Source organism: Schistosoma mansoni, chromosome 7 (assembly GCF_000237925.1).
Source record: "Schistosoma mansoni strain Puerto Rico chromosome 7, complete genome".
NCBI classification, from domain to species: Eukaryota; Metazoa; Platyhelminthes; class Trematoda; order Strigeidida; family Schistosomatidae; genus Schistosoma; species Schistosoma mansoni.
Window position 1 is genome coordinate 8,740,524 of NC_031501.1, and position 19,647 is coordinate 8,760,170.

General features: G+C 36.2%; 1 protein-coding gene across 1 annotated transcript in view; it reads left to right on the forward strand.

Moving 5' to 3' along the window:
- The window catches only part of Smp_164270 (putative cell adhesion molecule), a gene marked incomplete at its 3' end in the record, with an annotated part of 74,651 nt that overhangs the window by 43,115 nt on the left and 11,889 nt on the right, over nucleotides 1-19,647 (forward strand). The window contains exons 5-13 of the mRNA XM_018798778.1: nucleotides 4,973-5,196; nucleotides 6,096-6,477; nucleotides 9,557-9,871; nucleotides 10,133-10,419; nucleotides 12,942-13,142; nucleotides 14,704-14,896; nucleotides 16,561-16,757; nucleotides 17,614-17,821; nucleotides 18,514-18,642. Coding sequence (XP_018653686.1) covers nucleotides 4,973-5,196; nucleotides 6,096-6,477; nucleotides 9,557-9,871; nucleotides 10,133-10,419; nucleotides 12,942-13,142; nucleotides 14,704-14,896; nucleotides 16,561-16,757; nucleotides 17,614-17,821; nucleotides 18,514-18,642 — 2,136 coding nt within the window. The remainder of the gene's footprint in view (nucleotides 1-4,972; nucleotides 5,197-6,095; nucleotides 6,478-9,556; nucleotides 9,872-10,132; nucleotides 10,420-12,941; nucleotides 13,143-14,703; nucleotides 14,897-16,560; nucleotides 16,758-17,613; nucleotides 17,822-18,513; nucleotides 18,643-19,647) is intronic.

The window sequence follows — 19,647 nt, forward strand, 5'->3', positions numbered from 1 at the left end:
CATTGGGATATTACAAATATATTAATTTATTTATAACAATCTACCCAATGCTCAATTTATTCGAAATTATCAAATCAAAACTTGACAATGATACCTGCAATTGTGTAATGTTTAAGTGTTTTCCATGAGGCCTGAATGTTGTGGATATGCATTTTTGAGGAGTTACATACTCGGATAGAACTATTGTCTAATCTCTGATTTCTAATAGTATCTCATCTGATTTCGACACACGACAAATACCACCTGATAATGGAATGAATTTCCACTAAATCTCTGCACAAAGGCAACAATAGTAATTATAAACTGAATTCGGAAAATTTAGTTTATGCAAATCCATAATTTAAGGGTAGATTACTCAGTCTAGGTCATCTTATAATTATTCAGAATATTGATTTATCGGGCCTGAGGTTGTACCGTCCTTTGCTGATGTAATATGTATCAATAATATGTATCAACATAAATTCCTTAGAAGTTTGATGGGAAACTGTAATCATTGATTTAAGCTAATCATCATCAGGCAAAGTGTAGCAATGGTGCGTCGTAATACTTAACAGTCAAAAGTCATGATTACCTATTTTTATATAGTTTAGTGGCAAGATCAAGTAGCCAGACATATAGTAAGCTCGAATTTTCAATGCTTATATGATTGATGTCGATTCCTGAGGCAATATTCTCGTGAAATCACTCCATCTACTGAAGCAGACCGACAACAGCTTGGGTATCATAAGTAACACTTGGAAACTGTTTCGCCTTAACCTATGACGACTCCTCGTTAGTGCTCATGCTATAACACTACCAGAAGTTGAATTACAGAATATTCAAACCTTACTTTTAAACCATTGAATCAATCAATATTTAATAGATCTTATCTTCAGTCCCAATCAGTTTGTAGTGTTATCATGCTATCATTATCCAACTAACAATATCATAAAGCTGAAAGCATGAGTCAATTGAATCTAGACCATCAAGGAAAACTTGGAAGCACTGGATGGCCGTTTCGTCCAATTGTGGGACTCCTCAGCAGTGCGCATCCACGACCTCGCCTCTCGAGATTCGAACCCAGGACCTATCAGTGGTCTATCGGTTAAGTGCTCTGGCGCGAGACTGGTGTGATCTTGGGTTCGAATCTCGCGAGTGCGGGATCGTGGATGCGCACTTCTGAGGAGTCCCATAGTAGGACGAAACGGCTGTCCAGTGCTTCCAGGTTTTCCATGATGGTCTAGCTTCAATTGACTCATGATTTGAACTATGAAAATAATAATATCATAAAGCATTCTTCCCAGTTTTTCCTCCATTCTTATGCACTTGTAATAAATCACACACACACACACACATACACATATAATGTTATTCAGCATTTTTATTCTTAAATCATCTGTCCGTTTGGCAATTGTCCATCGATCGATAACAATGGTAATGATTATTCCTTTTTTATTTCACGTGAATTTTTTTATTTTGTAAACAATTTGTTTGTATATATATTTATGTGTTGTATGCGTGTATATGTGGATATACATACTACCCATATGCATAATTTGTATACTCGACTATATGGAGTTACGCCTACGCATCAAATGTACCTTGAAGTTGATTGGACAATCTTTGTGATTTGTTTTGTTTATTCTTTTTAATCGTAATCATATTTATTTAGCCAATCAAAACATTCGAAATTCTCTCTCTATGAATAAGTAAACAAAATTATTTATTGAATTAATTCGAGGCAAATCATCATCACATCTGAAAGATGTTTTTATGTTTTGATAAATCTGAGTCGTTTGACTAACTTAACATTTATCAGTATAGAGTTGTGAAGATTGTTGAGATCATGAATCGATCAATTTTAAATCATCATTGAAAACTTGGAAGCACTGGACAGTCGTTTCGTCATAGTATAAATTTCCTCAGCAATGTACATCCACGGTCCCACATACGCAACTCTAACTCAGGACATTGTGTCTTGCATGCGAACTTTTAACCTCCAGACTACTGAAGCGGTATTCAAAGGTGTTAATGCCCAACTTCAATCAATCCATGGTACTACGCAACTCTTTATCAAATACCTGCGGTGGATAACTGTCTCATACTCATTCAGTGCCTCCAGGTTTTCAGTTGTGGTCTTGCTGAGATCGACCCGTGGTTTTAACTTTTACGTTGCTCAATCAGATGTTTCAGTACGATTTCGGTCATTTTTCGCAGCTACAATATAGTCCGAGTTTAGTCAATTTTCCTTTATTCGGTGTATTTTCAATTCGTCAACATGAACAGATATGAATTGAGTTGCAAAATATTTAGAATAAAAATGAAAACCAAAGCTAATTTCCTCAATATTTCTTTTTTTTTTTATCTCTTTTTTTGATAAATTCCGATCAATCAACAAACAACTTAAATTCCAAGACTGTATTCATTCCATCCAACTATGTGACATATTCTATAGACCAGTTAGTTATTCATCATCATTAACGCAAAGTTTGAATGCGATGTGCAGTGACTCGAGTTGCCATGCGATGAGATGAAAATAACCGAATGAACAACTAGAGAGATTAAAATAATTTAGCGACCATGTTTTTTTTATAAAAAAAACTGCCCATTGTAAATATTGTTCGAAAAGACGTAGCAGAAAAGTATGTATGAAGAAATACTGGAACTGAAGATTTAAGGGAAGAAAAAGAGTGAATGTACCTGCAGTATTGTAAACTATTTTAAACCATGCCACTCAAAAGGTTTCAGCCACTGATCATGGTCATCACGCGAATATCAAACAGATAGTATCTATCAACATGGCGAAGTCAAACAGTTCATAGCTTTTTTTTTCAAAAAAAGATTCATTTCAATCTTATTATTTATTTATTTATATATATAAATATTGGTACAAAGGGGAACCAGATATATATGCAGCACACAAAAAATTGTCATTTCATTTAATTGTATGAGGGCTGTGATACTGCCCAGGTGCTCAAACCGAAGCAGGTGATTTTCTAAGGGGGGCACACCCCGAGCCTTCGACCTTAAAGGTCTAATCCACAAGGCAGTGGAGCGTCGTAAGGAGATGCAGTCCCATGTTAACCGGTAACCAACGATTGATTCATACGCCGTTTGCTTCCTCAGGATACTGAAGTCAGCCTATGTGCACCATTGGTTTGGAATGAGGGTTTTCCAACTCCCCTAGATGAACTGTCCTTGTCCTTGCAACCCGGTTAAATGTCCCGCCGGACATTCGTTTTAAGTCCTCTCAATTTCATAAACAAAAGTAATGCTGTGAGAAAACAGTGAGTAGGATTTCCCTGACAGAAGCTATATACTTGTGGCCATGTGAGAGGGAGAGCGGACTCTCCCTACTCTTGGCCGTACCAGAGCATTTGGAGGCCATCTCAATCTAATTTTTTGGAAGTATATTTAAATACTGTCACTCACATAATTCATATTTTCACCGATTTCATTTTCAAATCAATTAATGTTGAGTGATATCATATGTTTTCAATGGCACTATGTCCAATACTAAACATATTTTGTTAAGGATTTTTGTGTGGTCTTTATAATAAGACTAAGACTTGTGTTAGGTGATTGTATGCAATCGATAGGAGGTTGTGGTTCTAGTTTTCGAACTTGTTGGGACTCATCAGCAAATTACGGTATCTGAAAAGTTGCCTGAACTAATGATGCTCCTCATAAAATTAGGATCAGTGCCTGTCAGCATCATAGTCATTGGTTGAGTCAGACTAGTGGCTATTGTAAAAGCTGACTTATAGGTTGTGATCAGAGCGTAAAAGTAGACCATCATGATACTAGTTATTCACTACTCACTAGTCATTTAGTATAGAGATCAATCTAACGTAGACTGATTGTGAGTGTGTGAACGAGTGAGTGGGTGTAAGTGACATGATTTATATGGTCGTATAATTGGTGAAACTAAGAATACTACCATTTCGATCGATTTTAGAGTTTCACCATAGTTTTCATAATTTAAATTGTTTCGTAACGATTTTATGTTGTATGTTCTGATTTGACTTTCACTGAAATTTACTCGGACACACACATGGACACACACACACACACTATCTTTTGTGTTTATTTGTCTCCTCTCTGTTTGACTTTTGATACTGTTAGCATATGAGTAACTTATTTACCGCTCACAGATTTATTTATTTGAATTTGAGTCATGCTACTTATGTTGCATAAAGATCAGAGATACTATTATTTAGTTTCTCGAGACCGGAGTTGATGGAGTTTGGACTTATAACCTAGTAGTTGAAGGTTGAATGATTTAAATACTAAACCATAGTAACAGAATATTGGGTGCTGTAATTATCGTACACTGATAGGATTAGCCAGGTCGAAAATTCATTTCCATTTACTTCAGTTTAGTTAACTGGATAGTATCCATTTCGCCTCTTATATTCCTAATGCGATCAAAAGATTGCTCAAATTTATTGAACAGTCATGAAATCCAACTAAAAACAGTAACTACAAGTTCTTTTTTTACCAATTCAATTTTCCTTTGCAAGACGTCTACTTTTTTCTGGTTGGTTGGGTTTACTTCTGGTTTTCTAGATTTCTGTATGCTTTAAGGTGACGATGTCTTTGGTTATTCTATGTACAGATCTGTATTATTTCGTTTTGTTCTGTTTGTTTTGTTTAGAATATTAATTTTTCAATTTTTCACCTTCCCCTTGTATTCGCAGTCAATTTTTTTAAGTGTAGAGTGTCAGTTCCCGCTACCGATATATGCAATAGACTCATTCGTATTAGAACCGCTCGTATTGTATACCAAATATCAAGACTTATTATACATAAGCCTATGCATAGTCAACCCAGTAATCAAATGAATATTGTCATTAACTGAAAACTATTTTTGGATAGTCTCAGTTATGTGTTTTATAATTTTTTCAGGATTTCTTTTTTCATATTTCTTAGTGTTTCAGTTTGTTGTTATCTATGGATCATCTTTAATATTCTTCTTCTTCTTCTTCTCCAGATGGCCGTTTCAGTATGATCAATGTAACTAAACATCCAGAATTACATATTCGATCAATTACTGAAGCTGAACTCACGTCCATGGAAGTTCGATGTGTTCTTCAATCGATTGTTGATGAATCAGTCACTGTTGAACGCCCAGAACGTGGTCGACTACAACGATTACAATTTCGTTTTTCTTATGCTGAACTTCGAAGTGTCGGTAGTGAGATAAACATTTTGCGAGTGAGTTACACATTTCGATATAGTTGATGTTTGGTTAAGGGGTTTGCGAAAATGATTTAAAAGTCTTTTAATTGTTGTTAATTGATAACTGCTGGATAAAAATTTCGAAAACAAAAATACTGTTTATTATTGCACGTTTACGATTTCCTCAGTTGATAAAACTGAGAACTTTTTGATTATACAACGGATTCGTTGTCTTGAAATCATTAAGTATTGTCAGTCCGCGATATAATATCATTTAACAATACTGTTTTGCTAATTCCTTGATTAGAATGAGGGTGTGTGGAGTTTGTAGTCATTTTTAATAGTTGAATTCATGAGTCGATCGTAGCTAGACCACCCTAGGATACCTGGAAGCACTGGAAGGCTGTTTCGTCCTATCGTGGGGCTCTTCCAGAGTGCTCATCTACGATCCCATATGCGGGACTCGAGCCATGGACCTTTGGTCTTCCATGCGAACACTTGACCTCTAGACTACTAAACTGAAATCCAACGGTCCCAATGTCCAACTACAGTCGATCCGACTTCAACACCGTTGGATGCCGGCTTAGTAGTCTAGAGGTTAAGCGTTCGCACGCGAGACCAAAGACCCTGGGTTCGAGTCTTACATGTAGGATCGTGGCTGCGCACTGCTGAAGAGTCCATACTATGACGAAACAGCCGTCCAGTGCTTCCAGGTTTTTAATCATGGTCTAGCTTAGATTGACTCATGGATTCAGCTGTATATGTGTTGGTGTGGATTCATGCTGAAAAACTAATTGGAAAGAAATTTCTGCTTATTCGTTCTTTTGACCAATCTCTTATTTGAAGGATTAATAGTTTCTTTCCTTTCTTTCTCTTAAATGGCAAGATTTTATAATCTTCCTTTTCTGTCTCTTCACATTTTGAATATTTTTCAGGGCTCTACAATTGAATTGCCTTGGGCTGTAGAAGGTGAAGGTCGTACACAAGTGGATTGGTATTATTTGAACGAAGCTAGTCGTGTTAGACAAGCTATAGCTTTGGATTCATCAACCACCACCACCACTACGAGTAGTGGTAGTAGTAGCAACAGCAATTCTGGTTCATCAATAACGACAACTACATCAAATTCTTCTGGTAGTGGCAGTATTCGACGACACACTAGTGAATTACCATGGGGTACTAAATACGAATTAGTAGACGGTGCTTACGGCAATTTACGACTGATCAATTTATCAGTGACTGATTCTGGACATTATATTGCCGAATCAGTTCATTTAGGACGTTCACTACGAATAAAATATACGATACGAGTTAGAGGTAGGTTATATATATATATATATATATATATATATATATATGGACGGTTGAACAACTGTTTATCATTGTGTTTCGATATCTCACCTTCATTACTTTTGGGTCTGAATGTCTAATATTATAGGTAACTACAAAAGTTACTTGTGGAGGGGTAGGGTTCACATGATCACTAGATTGTCAAATTCATTTGTATTGGCTGCTTGAATCTACTCATAGATGTTTTGCTCTTCAATTCATCAGTATTTTTTAGTCCTATCTACAGGTACATTTAGCCAAAGATGAGCCCCAAACAAGATGAAACGCTCGTCCTGGAGTTTACTGCTAGCGACAGTTTGTCACTAGACTGTCTGTTGATTAGTTCATGATTGAGTAGATTTCATCAAAAAATGTGATTGGTTGTCAAGAATCATTCCAAAAGTGTAGAGAAGGAGTGGAATACTAACTAGCTATCTATTTTGCCAATGTTTGAAAAACTTTCACAATGTGCCATCTAGTGACTACTACAACTAATAGTGTGATATCTGTTCAGATTGTTTAATCCAGTCAGTCAGTTGAAACTCAGAACCTGGTTGTATACATATATCGGTTCTAGTCTCCATACCCCATCAGCAATGAAGGGTGAAATTGTCAGGCCAAATTCCAGAATAGTAGGGTAACTAATATCAATTATCGACTACGTTTACTTTCATGCGATCTGTTATTTTACCATTGACGTTACAAATTTCCCGTCTGTCATATTTTTGTGCATATATAACTATCACTAAAACTCCCATTGAATAACATACCGAGATGTTTTTTTTCTTTCAAATAATTCCGATTGAATAAAGTTGAAAAATTTTACTTTTGGATGGTAACTGACTTGTCTACAAGCACAGTACTCACCGCCTCAGACTTGAAGGACTAAGATTCAGTTCCTAGTGACATCTTGAGTATATACTGACAAAGATTTCCATAATAGAATTAAACAATTGTCCAATACACCTTAATCTTGAATGGTTCCCCAGCTACGACCAATATATGTTTTATATTATTGATAAATTCAGAAGCCTCTGCATCAGTGGACCCCAACACACATAAGCGGAAAAGCAAGATTCTCATATACAACATGGAGAACACCAACCTGAACACACTTGATGGAGAAGCTCTGAAAGAGGCGGAAACTTTCTTGCGCCTGGGTAGCATCATCGATAACGAGAATCTGATACAGATGTGAAAGTAAAAATTGGTAAAGCAATGGAAGCATTCATGAAGTTGAAGAACATATGCAAATCAAAACAACTGTCAACCGATTTCAAAGTCACAATCTTCAATACGAACATCAAGACAATCCTACTGTGCTGAGCTGAAACTTCGAGAACTACCACAACCATCATCAAAAAAGTGTAACTATCTATAAACAGTTGTCAATGTTAGGTACTCAATGTTTGTTGACCGGATACTATCATCAATAGCCTACTGTGGGAGAAAGCAAACCAGCTTCCAGATAAAAGCGAGATTAAGAAAAGATGTTGGTGGCGGATAGAACATACATTGCGGAAATCATTAAACTAGATCACGAAGCAAGCGCTAACTTGGAATCCTGAAGGGAAACGGGAAAGAGGAAAACCAAAGAATATAGTGTGTCAAGAATTGGAAGCAGAAATGAAAAGGAGGAATAGCAACAGGAAAGGATTGTCCAGGACAGATTTGGATGGAGAATGCTTGTGAGCTTGCCTATGCTCATTTACGAGCGGTAAAAGTCGTAAGAATTTCAAGTTAAAGAGGATAACAACCAGAATAAATATGCAGACAATAATAAAATGAGTGCCAACAACAACAGCCAATTATGATTAAGGTAGACGGAACAGACTATAAGTACCATGTAGAGAATTTCGAACAACTCACTTCTATCTGGAGTTTCTGCTGATAAGCCTAATGCCCATTGAATAGATTGAATGAAAAGTGTTCGGTTGTTCTGATTACTGATTCTCCGAACTCTTGAATCCTATTAAGTAGACTAGAAAATAACGAAGATTACGTCATAACTTACTTTACTAAAAATCAAATCAAAAAGTAGTCACTGTTCGTTTAAAGTCATAATATAGCTAAACTAACCTGGATCGAAACATGTTAGAGTTGGTAAATAGTTATGGTAAGCTTATTCGTAAAACGACTATCTTATTTATTAATGAACTTTGAAAGTAATTAGGATATTGAGATGGGCAAACGATTTTATGATTGTGTTGATTGGGCTATCGAGAGCTTGTCTAGTTTGTAGCCGAGTAGTGAGTGTGCTCACAAGATTGAATTATTGGATTCCATGTTCTCCTCCCCTGCTGAATGAACGTGTGATTTAGAAGACAAAATAATTTATAAACAAGTAGGAGTCGTCTCATATAGGTGAACATATTACACGTTTACGCACAAAAATGTTTCTGTTTAGGACTCGTCAGCTGGATGTACCTTCACCTGAGTCTTGACGTACATATTAAGACTCAAATCCTGTATCTTTTGCTTCCATCTTGTTGTGTCTTACTATTTGGTTCGGTTTAGCCTACGGTAATTGTTATTACGGACAATCAAGATAATCATAATGCGAACTCGAAAACGGACAACTCATACAACACAACTATTCAATAATAATCACCGATGATAGAACCTAAAAAGAAGGGATAAGTTGGGAAGCAGACTTGACATTAAACAAAGTTGAAGACGAATTGATATGGAACAACTCTACATATGATAATCTGGCATGATCTCGAGGTACAGAAAACTTAACAGTCTAAGAGTAGTAACAACCAATCATTAAGCAACTGAGGTTATGGAGAAATAAGAATTATAAATTGTGAGTGTGTGTATCGTCACAAGAAAGGACTAACATTTATTCATAAAATTATACAACTTGGTGTTCTGTTAGCAAAACGTTTATGCATTATGCACTAGTTTACTGAGTACAGACAGTCCACTAACGTGTTCGACGATTAGTAGGTTTGAGTCCCAATATGAACATCGACATTGAGACGCAGGAGTATTCATTTAATAAGTCTCAGGTAGGATTCCTGTATTTCACAATAATTTCTCATCTTTTATTTATTTCTAATAGGACCTCTTGGTGTAAAAATTACACCGAATCGTCGAACTGTTGATTGGGGTAGTCGTGTTGAATTAACATGTGAAGTAACTGGACATCCACGTCAATTAATTTATTGGTTACATAATTCACGTTTAGTTCCAAGACGTCATCATGTACGTCATATTCCAACATCATTTACATCATCAACAGGAATTAATTACAATAATAATAGTCCATTGAATTCAATATCTGAAAGATTAATTATTGAAGCATTTAATTTAGATGATATTGGTGTATATCAATGTATTGTTGAAAATGGTCATCCAACTGATCGATTTAGTTTAAGTATGAATGGACGTCAATCTTCTGATGATTCTATATTTTCATATTATGCAAATACTATGCCTTTATCAACAATGATGAATTCACAAAATAATACTCATACTACTACTACTACTAATAATAATAATAATAATAATAGTAGTAATAATAGTTCTACATCAATAAAACCGAATACTGATCCATTAACTGATAATGATATAACAAGTCAAACAACATCATTTTCTAGTCTTGAAAGTGTTGGTGATTTAATTGATAATGCACAAGCAACAGCATTATTAATGATGGGTAAAATGCGTCCATCATTAACATGGCAAAATCCAGCTGTTGAATTAGGTTCATTAGCTTCACAAGTATTATTATCATTACATATGGGTACTACAGATGCATTATTAGAATGTAGATTTGCTGCTAATCCACCACCACAAATTATATGGTATCGTGATGATCAACCAGTTATATTTGATGATTCAAATGTACTCTCTGGTCAAGTAATGTTAGATGAAGGAACAGCTTGTACAACAATTACACGACTTACAATTAATATTCGCAAAGTAAGTAATATAGTTACATTGATTTTTTTATTATTCTGCGTATCATGAACCGCAGTGAGTGATGTTGACTTGTATGTAGGTGGTTGAGAGTCGGTTAAACTGGGATATGACATCATTTTATGAAGTTATTGATTGTTGAACTAAACCATGTTGGTTGTGGTCAATGGTTGAAGATGGTGTCTGACATGGATCTGAATGGCTTTTAATGATATATTTACTCTTAGTTTTCTCTTAGATCCGGAGTTTCAGATTTCTAGCCTAATTTTCTATTCCACTATTGATACCATTGTTATTTTGAACACTATGACATCTTGTCATGCTGGTATGCTGTTTCCACTTAAAGTAGTCCACACCTATACCAGGTTTAATGTTGCTTAAAACTGAATCAATTGTCATTCTTGACTTTCTGTTCTTTGATGTCAGTAGTGGTTTTCGTCTCTTTTACTACTCATCTTGTTCACTTTTTCTCGAACTCTCCTTGTGCTGATTTGAGTTGTGATAATATGAACTTATATATTTATATATATTCTTACTAGGTTTTTCATTGAGGATAACCGAATGACTGAATGAAAAACTTTAAAAAGATGAAGAGAAATCGTGATCGTCTATACAATGAAATGAACTAGAATTATTGTTTCAACCTTTCTACCCATTTGATTATTCGAATCGTTCATGATGCCAATGATGAATTCCACTACTATCCATGTTTTATCTGTTTTACAAAACCTTGTGACATATTGACTATATCGAGGCAATCCTGACAGGATGCACGTATACCAGCTAGAAGTGGTCAGTCGAAAATATCAACAATGAGATAATCTAAGACTATTAAAAGTTCCATTAAAATTCATACTCGTTATCCAAGTGAACTGATATATGGACTCATTAGCTAAGTGGATAATACGTTGGACATTTCAAATGAAAGGTACTGAGTTTTCGAAGCCCAAAGTAAACATCGATTCTAAAATGCAAATTCTTTCGGCTGATGAGTCCAAATTAGTACAAAACGCACTTCCTCGACTCTAATTTTAGTAACAGTCCAAGCATTCTATAAAACGATGATGATGATCGTTTATTTACGATGTGTGAAGTGACTTTCAGTGTGACACTTTGTGTCAAGGGTCGTGTTGATTCAAGAGTACTATTCGCCATGAAAATATGTGACTAATTTCAGGTTCATGTACGTGGTTTCGAGATACATCTTATGTTATGCCTATAGGTTACTTCTATCAATACTACATGAATCATCTTTTACTCGGATGATTAGATATTGACTTATTAGCTGCTTCCCAGCTTCTGTGAATATTCTACTCTTGGACACGGGACAGAAATAGCTTTACTTGGAAATTTTATGCAGGTACGGAGTAAAAGTGTTTTCTTAAGATTATATATGATCTTGAGATCCTAAAATTTGGTTGTTATCCAGTTGAGATAGTAAAATCATAATTCGTCGTTACCCAGGATTCGTGTAGAAGTGATGCACAAACACGACATTGTATACGTTCTACTTACTTAATTAAGCCTGTTACCCCTCGTAAACAATAGGCTGCCGACCACTCTGTCCTGGGTTCTCCTTTTCACTTTTGCCCAATCGCTGTTCATTTTTTAGATATCCTGTCTCCAATTTCTGGTTCTAGGTGTTCTTTGATCTTTTTTTTTTGCCTTGAGTATTCCAAGTTAGTGCTTGCTTTGTGACTTAGTTCGATTATTTATATAAGGTCTTCTATGTACTTTCAGGGTCTTTTCCTAATCTCCTCTTCAGCTGAAAGGTGGTTCGTTCTCTACCACGCTAGATTTTTGCTAATGGTATCCGGCCAGCGAACGTAAAGTATCTTGCGTACGTAGCTCCTAATTATTTAAACCTTTAATTCGACATAGACACGAATAGGTTACTTGTCACACAAAGCTCGACTGTCATAATTTAAAATTGTTAATTGGAAAGTTTGAATCACAGCTAACAGTTGATGGGAATTAGGCCAAACATAAATGGTGCCGAAATTGTATGTGTGAGCTATGAGTTTGACATTCTCATCATACGTCATAGATGGTTATACAAGAATAATATTAATTTAGTGTTCACGTAAATTGCCAATATTATCATTTTCATAGACTTAAGATCACTAGCTAAAATTAATTAGGCCACCCTTGAAGATGTGAAAGCACTGAATGGCTGTTTTGTCCCGGTACGGGGCTCTTCAGAAGTGGCCACTAGTGACCGGCTTCGAAATATAATTCCTGGAGTTCTAGTGAGAAACGGTGACTCGTATTGTTAAACCATGTTGTGTGTGACAGTTATTCAGTTGAGACAATGGAAGATGGTTGCTCAATACCGTGTATTGATTGAAGTTAGACAATAACATCGTCGGATGCCGGTTCACTGGTTTAGATAGTTGAGCGTTCGCTAATGAAACCGATAATCCTGTGTTCAATTATCATTAATATTATCTAAGTGAATTTTTAGTTCACACTAATTTCTATACTGACATATCTTCAATTTCGTTTACCTCATTCTTGTTGTTTAGTTACAAAATTTAGATGATATGTGGACATTCGGTGGTGAATATCGAGCAGTAGCTGAAAATTCTTATGGTCAAGCAGACTGTCGAACTTATGTATTAATGGATACACCTCTTCGTCTACGTCCAATGGATATTGGAAAACCGGCTATAGCTGGTCGAGCCTATACATTAAAATGTTATTTTATTGGTAGTGGAATCCCTACAGTACGTTATATATGTATCTATGATATATGATAGGTTTGTTGGACGTTATCAAATGATAGTTTTCATTAAGAATTGACTGACATTTTCAGTAATAAATCGCTAAAAAAAAAAGATTACTGATGAATAAACAACTGTTTCATTTCAGTGTGAGATGTTTACATGAAGACTTTTGTAAACTCGTACGAATCTTCACAAATTTCTAGTTCTCACAAACGTTTATGTGTATCAAGGATGAAGGCCCCCAAATGCCCTGGTACGGCCGAGAGTGGGGAGAGTCCGCCCTCCCTATCAAAATGCTCTCACATGGCCACACGTATATAGCCTCTGCCAGGGAAGTCCTACTCACTACCTTCTCGTGGTGGGGGTGTGGTTTACGAAATTGAGAGGACGAAAAGCGAATGCCCGGTAGGAGCTTTAACCGGGTTGGTGGACATGGAAAGTCCATCTAGGGGAGTTGGAAAACACTCATTCCAAATTAATGGTGCACATGGGCTGACACTAGTATCCTGAGGGAACAAATGGCGTATGAATCAATCGTTGGTCACCGGCTATTAGGGAATTCATCTCCTTACGATGCTCCATTGCCTTGTGGATTAAACCTTTGGGTCGAAGGCTCCAGATGTGGCCGCCTAATAAAACCACCTGCTTCGGTTTGGGCACTTTGGCAGTATCACAGCCCTCACACAAATTAAATGAGATTTGTGTGGTGCATATGTATCTGGTGCTTCCCTGTACCAATATTTATGTGTTTAAACATAAATAATAATAATCAAGGGTGCAGGAATTGTGAAGATTGTTGAATTTTGTAGTTAAACAATACAGAATGATCTTTGTTAGATAAACCTTTATTAGATAGAAAGCAATGCATAACTGTTTCTACTAAATATATGAGACTCTTTTGAACAGTGGGCATCAATAACGATCTCAATATAAAAAGCTACAAACTTCAACAGTTTATATAACTTTCTTTATTGAAAGAAAAGCATAAAGTGCTTACCGGTTACCTATTTCTGGAGGGGGTAGTTCTTAGTGTTCTAGTGATAAACTATGATTATAGATCAGAGGGGGGTTTTCTGAAGAATTTAGTTTTTTCATAGTTGAAATCATGAGTCAATTGAAACTAGACCACCATCGAAAACCTGGAAACCGGCTCAGTGGTCTATCGTTTAAGGGGTCTAGCTCGAGACTGGTAGGTCCTGGGTTCGAATCTCGCGAGTGCGGGATCGTGGATGCGCACTGCCACTGAGGAGTCCCATAATAGGACGAAACGGCCATCCAGTGCTTCCAGGTTTTCGATGGTGGTCTAGCTTCAATTGACTCATGATTTCAACTATGAAAACTATAATTAGTCGAATCCGGTCATATCAAATATCTGACAGATATAATGGACGATAGCGAATTTTGTTCACGAAATATTACCACGATTTGACTAAAAATAAGTGCTCACTACAAGTTCTGAGGATTGTGAGTGTGATTTCCAAAGGAGTCCTATACTAGGACGAAATGTTTTTTCATATTTTTGTATTTATTTTTGCTATATCGTTTCTACTTTACAAATTAGCTTCAATGGCATCGGATAAAAAATGGTCATGATGTACGTCGTATCCCTGTGGATCATCGACATCAACTATTAGAAAATGGACGTGTACTACGAATAACTGAAGTAAATCAAGAAGAAGATGAAGCCGATTACCGTTGTACAGCTAATTTAGGCGATATGACTGCTAATACAACTGTATCATTAAAAGTTTCACGTAAGTGATCTATTTGTAGATATATATTTGTGTTTAGTAATAAATTATATGTTTAATTGAAGCGGTTTTTTGTAAAGATCAATGTTTATTTTATAGGTTGTATTCATCACAGATTGGTTCTAGTCAAGGTATCATTGAAACCTGGGAGTACTAAATAGTAATTCATAAATATCAGGAATGACATAGTTGTCACCATTGAAGTTTGTTGTTCGTCGTACTCTACATCAAAATAATTGAATTTGAAATTGTACCATTAAACGCATTTAGTGGTTCTGATAGGTAATCGTTCTCCCTGAAACCTGATGCTTCTGGATTCGATCTGTAGTAGGATCATGTGTTTATACTGATGAGAAGTCCTATACTAATCCGAAACAGATGCTCGCTGTTTTTTTGGTTTTCAGTAGTACATCAACTGATATCAACCTGTGATAAATACAAACTATAAATTATAATGATTATTACAATATGTAATATATTATGTGATTAAAATAGAGTAACCATCGAGAATAGTGGATCATGATCGAGAGCTTACCACCGTGTTATTCGGATCGTGATGACTTCCTATAGGACTAATATATTCACATTGACTGATCATTGAATAGTTACCAATGTTATATTTATCTAATCCTTCGTTTTGGTTGGATTCTATCGATTATGTCACGATATGATAACTAGTTGAAGTAACTGAACGTCACATGCACAGTGTGAAAGGTAACTCGTTCAATTTGTCAGAAGATAGTTAAAAGTTGCATAGTCTAATCACTGAATCCCCATAATCCCGGCTGATAGAATGGGTTTTAAAGTTCTATTATTGGTCGTCACCTCTGTATGAAGGTGAATATTTAAGGATTATTTTTATTTAAAGAGGAATTTCATCATGAACGTGTTATGTGGCGAACTATTGGAAATCAAGAAGTATTCAGTAAATGATTCATCCTTGGATTTTACTTCTGACAGGTCAGTGATTAGACACTATTAAGAAGTATTCAAACTAGAAGGAAGCATTTTCATCAGTTGCTTACAGCCTATAACCAACCACTTACTGGAGTTGAAGTCTGATTATGAAATAGTGTGAAGAATTAGGACTAATTGCTGAAGCTAGAAGTTAAGATTAGTAACTAGGGTTAGAGTTTGAATCACAAATTGATATAAGCTATATTACCAAGTATTATTTAAGATTGAAGATAAACTCCACTTTCATCCACAATTTTTTACCTTAAAGCCTGGTTAACCAGAATGAAGCAGGAATGGAGTGCGTGTCTCGTTCTCTGTCATTTTTTTCCTGGCTTACATGAAAAATGTAAAGTTTTCTACGACGAGAATATCACTCCATTATGCTACGGATGTGTCAGTTGTAGCCCAGTTAGTCATGATAGAAAAAGATGTACCTCCAGTTAATTTTATGATAGAAACTATTCCAAAATATCTACAATTGACTGACTAAATAAACGAAAACACAACCGTTAATGTTGACTACGATACACTTAGATGACTTGACAATGTGGGGTTTATTTCCAGCCTTCTCTAGTGATATGGATACATAAATTTCCATCAAAAATCCCGAGTGTGGCTATTTGAAATCCAATCGGTGCATCCGTAAAGAATACAGTTCTACCAGTATATCGACTGTGTTTTTTTTTTGCTTCATAAAATTTCTTTTCCAGACGCTCCTCGTCTATTTGAATTACCACAAACACGACAAGTGAAAGATGGTCGTGATATGTTGTCGTATAGTTGTGCATTACAAAATAGAGCAGATAAACCTTGGTATGCATGGTGGGAATTTCAACGTGAAGGTACTAATGCAATTGTCCCGTTACCACCGTTTAAAAAGAATGCATACGATGGTTTCTCGGTTTCGGTAAGTTTTAAACTCATTAAAATCACTGATAGTCGTACGTTTTTAGTATATTTATTGTATCTGGCTAAGAATAGAATACGGGACACACGTTTCGCTCCATCACGAATTCTCCATCTGAGATCCAAGTCGTTGATTCTACTGCTAGCCACAAAATATGTGGTGAAACTTGTGACATAACTCTGTATCAACCCAATCTGCTTAAAATCCACATATACCGACAGTGACAGATCAATAAGAGTCTTCAGTTTGATTAAAAATGAACCCTTTTCAGTGATAATCTCATTTTGATTCTATATTATATCTGAAAACCGATAAATGATGGTATGTGTTCCTCTATATCGATATATATTTCTTAGGAAGTAAGGTTTTTGGAAACTTTTCACTCTGATTTGGCTCAGAATCGTCCTCAGATACCATCTTGTTTCCCAGTATCCCCTTCAGACATATCTTTCCAAGTTGTTTTCTCGGATTATATTTACACGGTTCAGTCTTTCTTTTTAACCTTTTTAATACCTTATTTCAATGTTTTTTGTCCACCTCATCCAGTTAGCCAAGTATGGCAACTTGAACTGATACTAGGCTCTTTGTTGATAATATCTTTCTGTTGTTAAAATAAATCTATACATATAGAATGTTAGAGGATGTCATCCATGGACTACTTTCATCATGACCCTAATCAGAATGGATCTACTTATTCTTTAGTTGTTTGATATTTTCTTTCTTACAAACATCCATATTTTTTCATGAGTTGTCCAGTAATCAACGTATGCTTTGATAGTTCTAAGCTTATACATGAATTCTGTCAATTCCTCTTTTTACGACGATAAATATTTGTCTTTTTGTTCTTTGTTTTTAGTATGTTGTCTCAGAGAATGAAGCTGTACCATGGAGATTACCAGATAGTTTACGTGAACGTGTACCATCATTTGTACATACTGAACCAAATTCCGCTGTTCATGTTAGTGTTAATGAATTACGGAAAGATCAACATCATGGTAATCTGACATGTGTTGTTGTCAACGAGGTTGGAACTGATAGACAATCGATTCGTGTCACTTTTATACGTACGTCTTTCTCAAAAAAGTTATAGATATGATTAATGACCTCTTTCTTTCATGTATGTTATCATCTATTTATTCATTTAAACCCAAACATTGGTACCATAAAGCATCAAATATGTATACCCACACTTTGTTATTCGATTTGTGTGAAGGCTGAAACACTCTCCAGGCGCCCAAACTAAATCAGGTGATTTTCTTAGGGGGCTACTACCCGAGCTTTTGATCCAGAGGTCTACTCCACAAGGCAGTGGAGCAGTGTTAGGAGACGTAGTCCCATAGTAGCTGGTGACCAACAATAGGTTCATATGTCATATATTCCCTCGGGATTCTGTAGCCCATGTGCAACATTGGTCTGGAGTCAGGGTTTTCCAACTCCTCTTAGTGTGTATGCTCCGCACCGATTGACCCAGTTTAAACCCCCACTGTACATTCTCTTTTCGTCCTCTAAATTTCTTAAACAACTGTCTGGCCGCGAGAAGGCAGTGAGTAGGACGTCCCTTGGAGTGGCTGTATACGCGTGCTGCTAACCTCATATCCAACTCTCTCCTTTCATCTGTACTTAGGACCATCAGTAATACTAGAAAGGCTCCAGGCAAAGTCAACTAGTCACTTATACTACTTATAAACTGCTTATTATTATTACTATTACTGTTATTATTATTAATATTATTGTTAATATTGCTATTATTATCTAGCTGAATTGGAATTCGCTATTCGACCGCCTAATAATCAAGATGTAACTCTTGGACAAACCATTTCAATTGATTGTGCAGCTAAACCATCAGATTTACAACCAGTTGTTGAATGGAAATATTTACAGAAAAGTAAGTGAATTGTTTGTGTTTGTGTATATGTGTGTGTGTATTGTGAATATATACGTTGCATGCACACCAGTAACACAGGATTTTATCCTATATTATACATGTAGGTATATTCACCCACTTGGGGGTAGGGTAGATGTTCACCACTCCCTTAGAAACGTATTTGCTACACAGACTGTCTTACACATTACATGCATATCATTTAGCCCATGGCTACCACCCCATAACTTCCTAACACGTACATAAGCATAAGCATTCTCTTAGAGGAGGTTGTTGCTCACCTCTCCTTAATATCTGTTACCATATCTTTTTGTCGTGTCTTTGACCTGATAGATTAAACCTCTGGTTTTATTAGACATTACTCTCCGATACAATACAGCATGCACCAATCGAATCGCACTTGGCGGGGAAGCTTTGGAGGATGTGAAAACCTTTACATATTTGGGCAGCATCGTTGATGAACAGGGTGGATCTGATGCAGATGTGAAGACGGGGATCGGCCATGCAAAAGCAACATATTTACAACTGAAGAATATCTGAAACTCAAAAAAGTTGTCAACCAACACCAAGATCAGAATTTTCAATACAAATGTCAAGACAGTTCTACTGTATGGGATGGAAACCTGAAAAACTACGAAGGCCTACGCAAGATACTTCGGATCCAGACACTATCAGCACCAACCTACTGTGGGAGAGAACAAACCAGATTTCAACGGAGGAAGAAATCAGGATGAAGTGCTGGAAGCAGATAGGACAGATAATGAGGAAATCGCCCAACTGAGTCACAAGGAAAGCCCCCACTTGGAATCCTCAAGGCCAAAGGAGAAGGGGAAGACCAAAGAACACATTATGGCGAGAAATGGAGACAGATATGAGAAGAATGAACAACCATTGGATAGAACTAGAAAGGAAGGCCTAGGGCAGAGTGTGTTGGAGAATGCTGGTCAGCGGCCTATGCTCCATTGGGAGTAAGAGGCATAAGACAGATAATATTTGAGCTGGTATACA